The following is a 16,353-nucleotide window of genomic DNA, read 5'->3' as shown; positions in this document are numbered from 1 at the left end:
ATACGATTTTCATTGCCATTACTACACTGTAGCTTATGTGCATATGACATTAAAACCTTTGAATCTTGAATCTTGAAATGTGGATTTTTCCTCTTTTCTACAGTAACCAGATATCATATCTGGGAATATTCACAGTCCAATTAACAATAGCACTTTGTAATATTTTTTTTTAGAGTTTTCTGTTTTTTCTATGCTGTCCTCAGAAGTTCTTCGGATGTTTTTCAGCTGGCAGATCTCTCTTCATGTTTCTTAAGAAATACAAGTCAGTCTCTGGGCATGCAGTACCAATACAAACTCAGCATTAAGTAGAGCCAAGCGCAGATTAAATCAATTTAAATACAGTTAAATCAATAAATGAGTTTACACTTGTCAAAGCAGCATTAGCTCAGTGCATCATGAAGGTCGGTATTTCATTATCTCTGCAGAAGAGCTGCAGGTGGGATGATGAAGTTGTACCCCCCCAAGTTAGTCTCCGTCATGCATAGATTCATTCTGAAATTATTTTTGCAAAAATGAATAAAATGCAAGTCCAAAAATACATGACTTTTTGAGTACCTTGATGTAGCCACTCTGTATTCCTTCATCTCGAGTGATATGACTGCTGATGACATGGCCTCCATCACCCGCTGAGATGTGAAGATTTTTGTCACTAAATTGTAGAAATAAAACCACTCTTCTGTGATTTCATTATGAAATTACATTTGCAAAACTTCCTTTTTTAGGCACTTCCATGTCTCTCTGTGTTTCCTGTAGCAGTGGAGGGCACGTGTTGGAGGTGTTTCCTGTGGCCGAGCCATCCTCCCTGCAGGCATATGGTGCTCTGTACAAGGAGAGGAAGAGCCCCATAACAACTCTCATGCTCTCTTATCCTCACTGGCAGTATTTCACTGCAGACTTCATACTTGAGACACAAGATTAAGATTGTTGAAAAAATAAGTATCAAACGGGAAAATATGTTTTTATTTGTAATGCTGCTCGATTTAATCATCATGTATACACATATTTTTGGAAACTTCGGGATCTACGCTACATTTAAAATAACGTCCCTAGCTAAATATAAAATCCTAAAACACAAAATGTTGTCCAAGGAAATAAAAGGGTTATACATTGCATTTTGATTTGATTTTATCTTAGGTGATGTGTCCAGTACAGTGGGCCTTTAATTTTGGTTGACCCGTCTCTTCCATTTGGTCAACGGTGTGTAAGAATAAATCTTGATATAATTTCTCATCAGAGAAGCTACATTGCTAAGTTCCTGAACCCCAGGTGTATGGATGAAGTGCAGCATCTCTGAAAGAGCCTTTTACACATGGGGGGCTTTTACACTTCACTTTACACTGAACAGGAACAAGGGGGGAGGGAATGACACAAAGGTGGAGGTAGTCCTAGTCAACTTTAATTGCATGACCCGTAATTACAGTCGCAGTCTCAAAGGGCTTCACAAGCCCACATTATTTATAGGAAGAAAATTACTATCATCACAATCAAGCTTAGAGAAAATTAGTTGGGTGTCAGACCGTAGACCAATGAGCGACCGGAGCAATCCATGAAGAGAATACTGACGTATGTTCAGGTTGATTAGCTTTTGTTAAATTGAATCAAGTTATCTGCAAATCATGTCATTCCTTCACAGAATGTGCTCCTACCTCTTGAAGTTCAATTGACAAATTACAACAAACAAACACATCCATGTTAGCAGCTCTCTGAGGCCGTATATTAATGTTAAGATGCTCAATTTGCTGATGTATAACAGCTATTAATACTATAATGTAAATTATGTATGATGCATTGTCCACCTTCTTGAATTAGTTAACAAGCATGCTAACTTTGAATGATAAAACATGGTTGGTATAAATAGTGGTCTAGTATAAATAACATTTTCTAAAATAACTTCAGTTTCTGTCCATAAACCAAAGTATTGGATACATTACAAATTTCTTGATGATGCTACTATGAAAAGTTAATGGAGTTGTCGTAAAGTTATTAAAATGTATCCTGAGAGGGGATGATTGTGTGTAACAGAATGTCATGGAATTGATTCATTACGTCTTTAGATATTTCCGTGTGGACCAAAGTATGACTTTTACCGACAAAGCTTGGTGAAAACAACGATAAGTTTTTTATTTTAAAAATGGATTTATTTTCCATACTACGATGAATAATTGATATAAGTAAAATAATCTTTACTTCAGGATATGGATTTTGGCCATCCAACCTGTATACTTAGTTAGTTTATCCTAATATAACTCCATATATCAAGCAGTGAGTCATGCAGATATTCGGCTGAACATTACAGACGATGGTAGCTGCCCGTGCTGAACGACTCCATCCCAAAGTATGAAATGGTCCAGTCTGGGCTGGGTGAAGGTAAAATGAGCTTGGCTCCTGTTTGGTTATGGGGAGGGTCCTCCAGCCCGGCCAGGAAAACAGCACTTACTGAGGCCTCTGTCTGTGTTATTATAGGGCTACAGGAAGAGAGGGGGAGAGGGGGAGAGGAGGGGAGAGTGGGGGGGGGACAGGGACAGTGAGGGAGTTGGAGGCACATGGTGGACGGAAATGAAAGATTTGTTATCCAAGGCTGAAATAAGGATGTGAAAGAACACAGATCATAATAGATGTTTTGATCATCAGATCATCCTTTTTTTTCATATTGCTTTTTCTTGTTTTTTAAAGAACCAGGTTAGGTTCAGAAAAAGAAGCCAGCAACTGCTCAAAGGAGGCGATCGTGACTCCTACTAAGAGAGAGAAATGCACAGTGTAAATGTATAAAATATACAATATATATGCTGGAATCAATCAATCAAGTGTTTTAGTATCTTTAAACATAAAATCATTTTGTTAATTACATTGTTGCACTGTTAATCTAATACTGCTTTCCTACAAAATGTATCAAATAAAGGAAGTGGAGATAAGGTACATTAATTCCTTCTATAAAGTTGAACAGTAGATGTAAAATTAGCAGAACATGAAGTAAAGTATACCTCAAAATTGTATAGTGCTTTATTTAATGGACCAATGAATGGATTGCATGATATGTATTGTATTCCAGGCTTTTATCATAAACTAGATAACAGGATACATATGTTTATCTATTAATAGCAATGAGTGAGTGGATAGAGTGAGAAAAGGATGATAGCACTTCTTCCAATATCTCCGCAAGGGCTGCAATCACCTCCACCTCAAATCTAATTCATGTTCTCTTTGGGGATAAAATTGATCCTCATTATCCATCCATCAGTGATGAGCAGAATGAACGCTATTTATACATTTTGTGTACTGCGTGTTCACGTTTTGGTTTTAAAGTGTTCTCTTTTTCTGTTTTATTTGCTGCTTTTATTCATATTAGAAATATCTTAAATTGAATGTAATCCAGATCCAGATTTTAAAAATATATGTCCCAATCACATGGTATGGAGTACAAACAACACAATATAACAGTTAGACTTAGACATACTTTATTGTCATTTCAACAAGACACTATTAAAACAAAATGTTGTTGTACTGGCTTACAGGAACAGGACAATATAAAAACTTGCTAAAATTGTACATATAAATAAATACTTTAAAGTGACGTGGTGCTGATAAAATTAAAGATAAAGTGTGTGTTTAAAATATAAAGACTTACTATACATATAAATAAAATAGACATACTATATAGAAGCTATATGCGCTTTACACAGCGTAATGTAATCTATATGTTACTGGTCTAAATTCAGCAGTCTGATGGCTTGCTTTCTAATCTCTATGGTTCCTCTCACCACGTTCTACAGAGGAACAATAGAGAGCGATGCTGACCAGCGGCATCTCCATCTGGTCGGGAGACTGCAACGCCAAAGACTGGAAGTCTCTGCAGAGAGTGGTCAGGACAGCAGAGAAGATCATCGGAGTTTCTCTCCCTCCCATCAGAGACACCACTCAGAAACGCTCCCTGACAAAAGCCCAGAACATTTTTAAAGACCCCACTCATCCTCACCATGTTCTGCTCTTAATGCTGCCCTGCCCTGTCCTTAATGCATTAAGAGCAGAACAGTCGGATTCTGTAATAGCTTTTTCCCCCAAGCCATCAGACTGCTTAATATCAAGTTGACCAGTAACATATTTTCTATATAGTTCACAACATGACTCAATTCACTTTTCACTTTTATTTTAAATCAGTCAAAAAATGGTTTGGAACTAAGATTTTTTTTTTAAATGTGCGTTGATATACAACTCAACTCAAAATCAAATACACAGTTTTTCCTTTCACCTGAAGTGCTATTTCTCAATCTAAATTGTTTTGCCGTGGGTTGCCAAATATTGGACATATCGAACACAGAGATGCGTGCCTAAAGGAACTTGACGGCTGGAGCCGGTGCTCGAAAGACCAAAGAAATGACCCAATTAATCAAGATATAATCCACATAAGTTGTTTAGAAACTTTAATGTACTTTGGCAAATGCTAATAATTTAATTGACTAAGCTAGCATCCTTCATGAATGTAATGTGCATCACCATGACCTCAATACAAAGGCTGCAGACCTTCTGATTGCTATCCAGTATTTCCTTTCATTGATTTTATAACAAGCAAGTTGTGATTCAGATCATATTTTCCTGACTTAATTTGAATCATTTTTACTAACACAGACATCATTCATGTGTGAGCCTGCAATCATTTTTCAGTGGTGTCATCTGTTGGAGCGGTAGTAGTAACGCTGACACCATTCATGATCTAATGTTAGCTGGTTGAGGAGTGTAAAATACATTCACTGAGTAGAAAAGGGGCTTGTAAGCAGGGCCCTGAAATTGCTTTCCATTTTGTTATTGTGATTATGGTGTTGATGACCTTAAACTTAAGGAAAGCGAGTTAGAGTAATGTAATTACTGCAGTTTTTTTAACACTCCATGTGAGTCCGTAAATACTTTGGTTATTTTTTCAAGTATGCTGTACTGAGTGAAAAGCCTTTTTATTTCGGCTAATTATCACACGTTGGTCCTTTGAAAGCTACAGAATGAAAGCGTTATTTTGAAATATGAAATAATCAAAGAAATATTTGTATCCACACAGACATTCATCTGATGTCTTTGTGGATTTTTAATGTAAAACCTCTAATGGACTTTTACTTAGAAGTGTCTGTAAAAGTAACTACCCATTAGTAAAGATACAGAAAATAAGCAAAAGCAACTGCAATCTGCGGCAACAAGCCACATTTGGAGAAACACAATCTGCTAAAGTCCAGCCATGAGAAATATCAAATAAATAGACCAAGCCAGGAAGCACTCAGAGAGCACATACCTCTGCCAATGCAGCACAATCACTTAAATGTGTTAATTGAATAATGGAACAAGATTTAAGATCTGCACCTGGATCGAAATGTGAAGCAAAACACACAAAGTGATAGATAAGCACGCAGAATGGTTGATGACAAAGGTCAAAAATCATATATAAAATGGGAAAGTGTCGTATGAAAGGTCCTTTTTTCACCTGTGTTTTTCTTGGTTTTATTTTTTATGAAAAAAGGAAAGAGAGCAAGAAAGCTAAATAGAAGATTCTTTTTTTGACACGGTGTTTTCTATTGCCACGGCAACATCATCTTAATATCATATTGTAGTGCATTTGAATGACGAAGATCCTGTTTGTTCTGTCAAGGAGCTTCGTCTAAAGTGTTCTCAACCTGCCCTCTGTTTTCACCACCTGTCTATTTAAATAGCAGTAATAGTTAACAGATATTTTTGTTGGTTATTATGATTTCTACAGTATATTTTACATGTGAGCTCCTGTACTGTCCCTCTGAAATCTTACCATAACTCACAGTTATATTAATCAAACGGTCATTTATTTTAAGCCATGCACTTCTTAATCCTTCATCCGAAAGTGTAAAAAGCAGCAATGCATTTTAGGGCTCAAATATTGCATCACAAGTACGAACTCCATGCAAGTCAGGATATCTAAATCAGCCAAGGCCAATGTTATCATTGATTTCCTCGACTTGCCATAAGCTCTAATCAAAAATACACTGGGGTTATGTTACATCACAGAGTAAAACTGCCCCCCTTCTGTGTTTCAAAATACATTTTCATTCCCCTTTTCTCTCTGGTCAGCCCTGTTTGCCCGCTTTTCTTTTATGTTTCTCAAATACGCACTGCCCACAGGACACTAATGTCCTCTGACAGGCTGGTAAGGTCAACCCTCAGGTTGTGTGATAGTTTCACTCCAGGGGATTGCTGTGGAGATGGGCATAGACCTTCCCTTTTTTACACACCTGACACTCAGATATATGTACTAAAGGCTCTGTGTGTGTGTGTTTGTTTTAGCTGTGTATATGTTAGTGTGTGTGTGTGTGTGGTGTGTGTGTGTGTGTGTGTGTGTGTGTGTGTGTGTGTGTGTGTGTGTGTGTGTGTGTGTGTGTGTGTGTGTGTAAAAATAGTCTGTTTGACATTTTTCGAATGACTAACATTTAAAGATGCACATGATGAGACATGCTTGCTTTCATTCTTAAAACAAATAAATAGTGCGACAGGAAGAAACAGTTTAAATCCAGAAAATACATTCATAGAATGCAACATATATGAATTGGAATATATGACAATGATAAACTGATTATTATGCACACGTTTCACTTGTTTGTTTGAGTTCTTTACCTTGTATCTTGTAAGAGAGGTTGGGGAATTAACACCTTCACCTGTTTTGAAAGGGTTGTTTCCAGGACTGACTGAATGGGTGCATTGGAAATGTTATTTAATATTCCTTAGCCATCAATCAAAGCAATGAGACCTAATCTCCTCTAGGGTGGTCCGCGGGGCTTGCTCCCCCGGGAAGATTTGTTTTTTAAATGTTGAAGTTAAAAGCATCAATCTGGTGCACTTTGAGAGCAACATTAGGAGATCTATGGATACATCTCACATCACCCATATGAAACAGAACTGTAAGCAGATTTCTTTTTCTTTATGGATATTTTACAAATCACTCCCCTTTGAAACTGTATTCTTGTTTATTAATAACAACTTTCTTTTACTGTCATAGTGTTTTACACCTGTTTACTTTATTCTCTTGTTTTTTTGTACAACTATAATGATCATATAAAGATGTTCCTTTACCTCACTGGTTGGAGAAAAAGCTTCTTATATTCGTCGGCATAGCTAGCTAACCAGATGCTAATAACAACAAAGTTATTGACTGTATGATCAGTATGATAGATGAACAGATCGCCACTGCGCTTTCAACTAAAGACACAGCCACGCAAAAACTGCGGCATGTGTACGGCTCCTTATGGGCACTGCAATTTGTGAAGTCCCAGCCCGGAGTGAGGTTCTGGTGCTCTCCGGCAGCTCTAAAAACCATGGATGTATAATAAGAACTAAACCCGTGTCAGATGAGACATATACCACGTGATGACACGTTAGGCTCGTGTTGTGTTCACGGACCCTGGCATTGGCCAGGAAAAACAGGCACTCGCTTGTTTAATTATTTTGCGGTCTAGATTTCTTAATTGTTTTTCTTTTTTGCGTGTGTTACCGGTGTTACCTCGAGGGCCGTATCAAATTGTCTCGCGGGCCGTATACGGCCAGGGGGCTGGAGGTTCCACCCCCCCCCACTTATCCTCCCTTGCAGGGTTTCAGTTCTATAATGTGACAGTGGGAGTGTTGTGGATTAACTGATCTCCTACTCACCTTGGTTAATAGTGCTGTGAGGCCTTACCAAGAAAAATGAATGAGCTGCTGCAGTGCTTTCTGTTTTCATTTAATTGACAAGTCTGTCGGAATGGGATTATATTTCAACCAACACAATCTCCATGATTTGTTTCTAAACAAGGCTAGTGTAGTTGTCTCTGCTAATGATTTATTTTTAATACAACAACAGCAATCCTTAAACCAAAAGTCATTTAGAACATTACTACTGCATACTCAGATATATGTGTGTACATGTTATCTCACATGGCATACATCCCAACAGTACATCAACATAACCAGAAGAATGAAGTAGAATAAGGAATTGTTTGATATAAAATGTGTTGGTACTTGGATATCCACCCTGTATAATAACATGTCTGAATTAATCATTGCACAGAAGCAGCTTTTAAAGCCTTGGTTTATGAGCAGCTGGAGTCACAGATTCAGTTGGATCTCTCTGATATTATTGTTTGTGATTGGAAAGAACCAGCTGTTGTTTCATCTGAAGATGTATCTTCTGATGGCTTAGAGATTTCTCACCCCTTAGTCTATCACATACAATGTGCTTCGAGTGCTAGTCAATAGAAGCGATAAAAGTGACATAGTGATGTCACTGAAGTAAACAAAGGAGTCCAACCAAGGCATGCAGGCAAACCTATAACACTACAGGAAATTGTATACCCTAATTAGCTAAATAGGGCCTCTTCAAGGAACCCTGTGGAGTTTTTGACCACAAGTAGGGCTTTGAATCAATATTGTTGTGATTCGTTCTGTTTATTTTTTCCATGTGTGTTCAAGCTGTGTCACTGAATGTAAATATCACGCTTTTGTTTGTTTATAATAAAGATCTTAACCTAATGTGTAGTGTCTAAGTGTTAAGCACTGCGTCATCGTATATTTCATATTTTGCATGAATTTCACCAATATTGCAGAAGCAAACAGAGCCAACAGCTGTTATCGTTAGGACATTTTGACGGCTGACAGCTTAAACTACGTGTGTGTGTGTGTGTGTGTGTGTGTGTGTGTGTGTGTGTGTGTGTGTGTGTGTGTGTGTCCTCTCTCTCCCTCTAGAGACCTGTGAGGAAAGAAAGTAGAAGAAGGAAGGAGCTGCTGCTGACACATTCTGCTCAGCACCACGGACAGCGGACGATTAGGAGCTGGGACACAAGCTATCCATCGATATTTTTGGAGAATCGGGAGACTAAATGGACAATGAGGAGTTTGGTTCGGGGATTTTCTGATTTTGATTGCTCTCAAAAGTATTTTGCGCTGCTTGGCAAAGTTAGCGTGTTCTCGTCTTTGTGTAATGTATGCGAGAGGTAAAAACGTATAGCTTTTCTTTTGGTCTCCAAGCAAAGTTTAGATTAGATACCCTTTATGCATAACTAACACCGAGAGTATCGCCTAAATTAATAAAGCAGGCGTTATTATCGAGCTCCAGGCAAGTCTGCCGTGCGTAAAAGCCGTGCCGCTGATACCAGCGATACTCCCGCTTGACGCGTGCGGCAGCAGATGGATTGTATGTTTGCGGTGAGTAATTACGGATATTACTACTTGTTAAAAAAACCTGTTCGAATGCAAGATACAAGACAATACATATTAGTATTTGGATTTGGCTCATGGCGCATGGTGAGCATTGAAAGAAAATGAAAACACACACTTTGTCATTCCAAGGAGAGAGTAACAGTGGTCAGTACACTTGACTGCTATGAGTCGCCTTTATTTAAGGCACATAGCACATACCTAAATTCAAGACACTTATATAGATCAAATGGGTCAAACCACTGTTTCATTGTTGCCTAGATTCCTAGTGAGTAAGTAAAGTTATTCCAATAGAGCATCCTTTTTGTTTTAAAGAAAAAAAAAAAAAATGACAACAAATAAACATCAGCAGAAACAGAACTTAAAAAGATACAAAAAGGACAAACACTCGAGGCAAAACAAGGGCCTGTACATGTTAGTGAGTTTCCAGCTGCTTTTTAAAGGCTTCCACATATATTGATTTGTTTCTGTTCCAAAGTAAACATGGAAACTAACAAGGCAGAAGTAATGACTTTCTTTTAAATGAGAAAAAACCTGAGGTAACAAATCTACATCTGGACTCTGACACCATCATCCTCTCTGAAACATGGAGCCCCCTGAGCAAAGCTACTGGTTTCCCCTGGCATCAGACCTCAACTCCTCCTCTGCAGCCCCCCCGTCGCCTTTCCTCTTCTCCTACCTCCACCTCTCCAACATCTCCTCCAACCTGTCCACTCAGAGTGTCCCCTTCCAGGGCAGCAGCACCCTGATGACGGCTCTCATCTCCCTCACAATCTTCATGGTGGGTCTGACCGGCAACACTCTGGCCATCTATGTGGTGCTGCGCTATGCCAAAATGAAGACAGTCACCAACATCTACATCTTGAACCTGGCTGTGGCCGATGAGCTCTACATCATCGGGCTCCCCTTCCTCACCACGCAGAACGTGCTCTCCTATTGGCCATTTGGCACCTTCCTGTGCCGCGTGGTCATGACAGCAGACACCATGAACCAGTTCACGTCCATTTTCTGCCTGACGGTAATGTCCATCGACCGTTATCTGGCTGTGGTTCATCCAATCCGCAGCACCAAGTGGAGGCACCCCCGCGTGGCCAAGGTGGTGAGCGCAGCCGTGTGGGCCGTTTCCTTTGTGGTGGTCCTGCCTGTGTTCATCTTCTCTGATGTTCAGGTAAAAACTTCAGTCCTGTGCTTCACCTTTTCTGTTTAGCTTCAACTAAAGTGTAGGATCCTTGGAAATCTACACAGGGAGGGGGTTTTCTTCCCAAAATCCATTAAGTTGCACCACCATATTTCTACAATATCTTAGAATGGACAAATTAAACTTTGGGTCTAGAGAGGGACTTTTACATGTTGGTGTTTACTAAAGGCTATCGCAAGGAGAGGTGAAAGGAGTGGTTTTCAGTTGGTTTTCATCAACCTCACAGCTAGAGACCAGAAACTCATACACACTTGAACTTTAAAAGCTCCTCCTGATTAAAAATCCTTAATGTTCCACTAAGTCTAGTTAAAAGCTCATATAGAATGAGAAAACACAGTCGGTTCATCCCTTTTGTTACATCCCAAATTGATATGAAAACAAGGAATTGTTTAAATAGTCATAGTTAGTTCAACATTACATATTACTCCCCCCTCAGCAAATGATTACACATTTTCAACGATCATCTTGAATTGAAGCTTTTTTTGATCTTGCTAGGCTGTATTAAAGAGAACATATTATGCTCATCTTCACATTTCATTTTTGTATTTAGGGCCTCTTTTGTCTCCATCCTTAAATATTCAAATAGGTCTTTGTTTTTCTCATACTGCCTATGCTGCAGCACCTCTTTTCACTCTCTGTCTGACACCAGAGCCCAGTCTGCTCTGATTGGTTAGCTGGCCATCTCTGTTGTGATTGGTCAACCGCTTACAGATGTCCCGCCCCTTAGCCGTACAATTACGTACAATGTGTTTGAGCGCTAGCCATCAGAAGCGCAAGTGTAACAAATTGATGTCACTATGTGTCGGAGACAAACTCCCTCCGGAGGGAACTGTGGGATTCTAGCATTTGCAGACCAACTTTTTCAAAATAATGTCGAAGAACAGATAACATCTGTCACAAGATCAGACTTAAAGGGATCATTTGAATTCCGCAAATTACACTGAATTCATTTTCTTGTTGAGAGAAATACAAGGATATTGATTCCAGATTTGTGTCTGTTAAATATGGAGCTAAGGGCATCACAGGCTTAGCTTAGTATAACAGCTGGAATTGGTTACGTTCATGTATATACAATAAATACAATTATGGTCAACAGAAACATTTGCTGATGGCAAGAACAAAGTGGAGCACTCACTGTACCAGCCAGATAATTTCTTAAGGCATAAATAGAGACCAAAAACAGAGCTAAAATAAATGAATAATAGAAGAACATTTTCAAGGCAAGAAATTCAATAATTTGTCTCCTAAGTCTTAACTGGAAGAATGCCTTTGTCTTCTTGAACCTTTTGATTATTCATGATTATACAAGAGATACTTTGATGGAAAGAATACGCAAGTTGTTTTTGAACTAACTGAATATCCGAAGGTATTATATGAGAGGAAAAAACAATGAAGCAAGTTCTGCAACACAACACTTTTAAAATAAAGGTGGGTGAAGAATATTCCGGACAAAGTTTCTTCAGCCAACGTCGAATCATACTGCTGAAGGCTGTTGATAACACAACGACAAGTTACTTGCCAGTTAGACAGTCGTTTCTCAGGTAAACACAAAATGTAACAACATAAAGTCTGGAAATGTCATCCACAAAGCAAAATGTGCTTTCTTGAGAAAGCTGATCATTGGAATTTCTCCTAACATCCCTTTCTGCATTATGAATACGCTTTATAGTTTCAATTGAAGTCTATTGTTTACCGTGTTTTGCTCCCAGTCTGACTGAGCAGATAATTGCTTAATTTGTATTTTTTTTACTTATGTACACTTGATTTCCTTTATAGGAGACATTTAACTCCTGCAACATGAACTGGCCAGAGCCAAAGAACGCGTGGTCAACAGCCTTCATCCTCTACACTGCCACAGTGGGCTTCTTTGGACCCCTGCTCATCATTTGCCTCTGCTACCTGCTTATCATTATCAAGGTGTGTACAAATGTGTGTTTTTGTGTGTGTGTTCTTGTGCTGTTATTAAATATTGATAATTTCAATCATCCTCATCATCTTCCCAACATTTGTATCCCTTCAATATTCATTCAATGGGTGCAGATGAAGTCATCAGGGGTGCGGGCGGGCTTCACCAAGCGTCGGCGTTCGGAGCGCAAGGTGACGCGGATGGTGGTGGTTATCGTGGTGGTGTTTGTGCTCTGCTGGCTGCCGTTCTTCATCATCAACATAGTCAATCTGGTGGCCATCATCCCAGAGTCCAGCGTCAGTGCCGGCATCTATTTCTTCGCTGTCAGCCTGTCCTACGCCAACTCCTGTGCCAACCCGGTGCTCTACGGCTTCCTGTCAGACAACTTCAGGCAGAGCTTCAGAAAGGTAAGTTAAATATCCTCAAGGCGAAGGTTGAACAAATAGTTTGACATTATAGGAAATAGACATCTTTGCTTTCTTGCAGGGATATGGATGGAAGATCAATACCACTGGCTGTCATGTCTCTACAGGTAGTAGCCCTTTAGCTTAGCTTAGCGTAATGACAGAGAGCAGGTGGAAACAACTAGCGGTCCTGTCTAAAGGCAAAATAATCTTCCTAGGGTTATCTGACAATGGTTGGTAGTGTGTTAACATGAAAAGCAAACTGGAGAGCAAAATAGTTTGTACAACTACATTTACTTTTGATTCTTTCGTCCTTGCTACAATACTTACCTCAGCAGCGCATGTGCGTTTTGGAACTTCTTGCTTTTTTAAATGAAAAGCCCTTTACATTTAAAAACATAGTGAAATATTTGTATGACCTTATTTTGGGAATAATGCATTGACTTGAATGGCTCCATTATTTAGTGGAATATAGGATTTTAATTGTTGAATCACGTAACTCATATGAGAATCCTTTATCAAAGGAAAACTCAATAGAACTGACAATACCTGGTGTAAAAGTTGGGGTTGAAGAGCCTTACATTTAGCTGTTTTTTTATTTTCAGTCAACCCAGCTAGCAACAAACTTCTTCTTTTAGTGTGGTATTTGTGAAGTTTTTACTTTGGCACCGTCTGCTGGTAGTATCAAGAACGACAGCAATACACGGTGCTTTATCCCAGACATTACGACCCAAGGACACTGAGATGAACAGACTGATCTCATAGACGACCAACTTTCAATGCAATTGTCAAATTTTTCGTCATTTGTATGTCATTTGAACAATATGAAAGATGCTAAAAGAAAATGATATCCCAATCTTTGAGGATGACACAATTCCTGTTGTTGTGGCCCTGCAGGTTCTGAGCGTGGGGACTGTGCGGTGCAAGGCCAACGGTGTGGATGACGGCGACCCCAGCGCTCCTCGCACGGAGAAAACCACGGCACACGACTGCGTCCTTTTCTCCCAACGAAACCAGGCCTACCACGACCCCCAGAGCAGCCAGGTACGGTGTGCATCTGTGTGTATATGTTGTTGTTGTGTGGATGTGCGTGTGTGTTTGTTGGCGGATTTTGGGGGGAAACATGCCTGATCTATTCAAAATGATATTTCCACACAACAAAGCGTCTTTGTCAATAAGAATATTCTCCTTGATTAATTTGTCTTTAACAAATTCATAGTCAAAGTCTGCACAAGTTCTCGTAGGGAAGTGGCCTTGGCTAAGTTTTATACAGAGATAGCTGTTTGTAAAACCAAATCTCAACTTTGCATTAGAATCTTCATTAACATAACATTAACACACTTCAAGTCAAACCTTGATCTTTTACTAACTCTTATCCAAGTGACTGACTCTGACTCTATTGAAACAGTAGACAGTAAACAACACTTTTAATAACACACACACGCACGCACACGCACCCACACACACACACACACACACACACACACACACACACACACACACACACACACACACACACACACACACACACACACACACACACACACACACACACACACACACACACACACAGCTTATTGGGTACTGAGGGAGGAGGAGTGGGTATGAGCTCTGGAGAGGAACAAATCAATCTGAGGTGGGATGGAGGAAATGAAAAAGAGAAAAGAAAGCCACTGAAGTAGTATCACCAATTAGTGTGATGCATCAGGTTTGACAGGAATACTTATGCAGATTTCAACACATTGATATGAATCAACAGGCAAGTCTGTGTGTGTGTGTGTGTGTGTGTGTGTGTGTGTGTGTGTGTGTGTGTGTGTGTGTGTGTGTGTGTGTGTGTGTGTGTGTGTGTGTGTGTGTGTGTGTGTGTGTGTGTGTGTGTGTGTGTTAGTACATCAGGGAGGGAGGTTGGGAGAAGAAACAGCTTAGACTGCACTTGTCCAACTAGAGGATTTGTATGAGAGTGCTCTGGATATTTTTAGAAATATAGGTTCAATTATAAGAACATGTGGGGAAATGTGAAATTTGGGCCCAGACACTAAGCAGATTGCAGTTCAAATATTATTTGACTTCCATTAACTAACCATGTCATAATTATTCACATCTTCATCGCAATGAAAAACAAACCTGATGTACATTTATCCCACACAGTATTTTACTTAAAGGACCCCTATTATACGGTTTTTCATCAATATATTATAGGTGTCAGATATAAACAAAACATGTCTCTGAACCGTTTGGCTCCAAATACCAAACAGATCATTGTAGCATCCCATAATCCCCTCTGTTTCAGCCCTGTTTCAAAAGTGCTGATTCTCTGTATGTTACTTCAGATGAAAATAAAGTCTCACTCCCAAGGCACAATAGTTCTCGAGGAGGAGATTCAGGTGATAAGGTGGGCGGGTGTTACCTTGGTTGGTGATTGCCTAATGGTTACACAAGCCAAACAATCGTTATGACATCATAAAGTGGCCAAAATCTGATCAGCTCATTTTCAGACAGGTTTTTTATATAAATGGTTCAGGACAAAAAGAGAGAGAATCTTTTTTCCTGAAACTTTCAGAGTCTCTTTACACAGAGGGGACACATGTTGATGTAGAAGGGACATGAAGAAGTGGATTTTGCATGATAGGTGACCTTTAAGAACTTAATCAATTTACATAAGTAATTATATAAATATAAATATTTATTGATTCAAAAATGATTTTGTTGCCTTCTCCGGAGCCTTTAATCTGAGCTCCTTCCATAGCAGCATTCTTCTGCTTCTGAATGCATCAATTGACCAACCAGAATCGATTTTCAACCAAGCTGCAATTATTCTGGATCACATGCTGCATTGTTCCTGGTGAAGCCTTCATGTGTGTGACTGTAATTTGATTCATACTAAATATACACCATATTATGATGAATAGACAATCAAACCTGAACTCCATTTACCACAATTCCATGTTGTGTAGATTTATTTCTGCTGCTAAATGCTGAAAGGTGAGGATAATGGCTTATCCTGCACACACATACAATCAGGATATTTTCACAAAAGAATCAAAGGGAGTAAAGAGGGAAAATGCATCAAAGACTGCGGCAAACTCAAGGTAATCATTGCAAAATGGCGTATAATTGGCTTGTAATTATTCACATTTGCCCTCCTTTCTCTGCCCTAACATAATGTAGACCCACCCAAAGGGGAATTAACTGAGCCTCTACTGCTTTTCCCGCCCTTTTCCTTTATTCCCCTTCCTCTGCCTCTGGCTCTCTTTTTCTCTCTCTCTGAAGATCTCTCCTCACCCTCCAGGCTCGCCCACCTCCCACACAGCAGCAGACCTGCACCGCTCCACCCCGACACCTCAACCTTTCTCCTCCTGCCCAGGAGTCGGACCCCCCTCCACCCCGGTAGACTCCACAGCGGCCTCCATGGTAACCCCGGCTGATCTTCCCACCATCACTGCCCTGACCTCCCCACCTCTCCCGCATCCATAGCTCCTCTGGAACAGTAGCCAGCAATCGATGGATATCATGGGGTTGTAGGAAGTGAAAAGAAAAGCGGAGGAGGAAATATATAACATGATGTCACATAAGTGGAAGCATCGAAGTAGCTGATGAAAACAGAAAAAGTGGATGCTTGTCTGCATTTCCAACCTAAAAGGCATTTCCGGGACTAT

The 16,353-nt window shown here is 39.6% G+C and overlaps 1 protein-coding gene across 1 annotated transcript in view; it reads left to right on the top strand.

Moving 5' to 3' along the window:
• Positions 1–9,251: 9,251 nt before the first annotated feature.
• LOC307047575 (somatostatin-like receptor.1) overlaps positions 9,252–16,353 on the top strand; it is a 9,068-nt gene continuing 1,966 nt past the window's right edge. Inside the window, exons 1-5 of the mRNA XM_079694565.1 lie at positions 9,252–10,357; positions 12,164–12,304; positions 12,428–12,700; positions 13,595–13,741; positions 15,968–16,353. The exon at positions 15,968–16,353 is cut by the window's right edge and continues 1,966 nt beyond it. Of these exons, the coding sequence (XP_079550691.1) occupies positions 9,776–10,357; positions 12,164–12,304; positions 12,428–12,700; positions 13,595–13,741; positions 15,968–16,171 (1,347 nt within the window). The 5' untranslated portion in view covers positions 9,252–9,775 and the 3' untranslated portion in view covers positions 16,172–16,353. The remainder of the gene's footprint in view (positions 10,358–12,163; positions 12,305–12,427; positions 12,701–13,594; positions 13,742–15,967) is intronic.

This window comes from Notothenia rossii (assembly GCF_949606895.1).
Source record: "Notothenia rossii genome assembly, chromosome: 1".
Taxonomy (NCBI): domain Eukaryota; kingdom Metazoa; phylum Chordata; class Actinopteri; order Perciformes; family Nototheniidae; genus Notothenia; species Notothenia rossii.
This window is presented reverse-complemented; position numbering and strand designations above follow the sequence as displayed.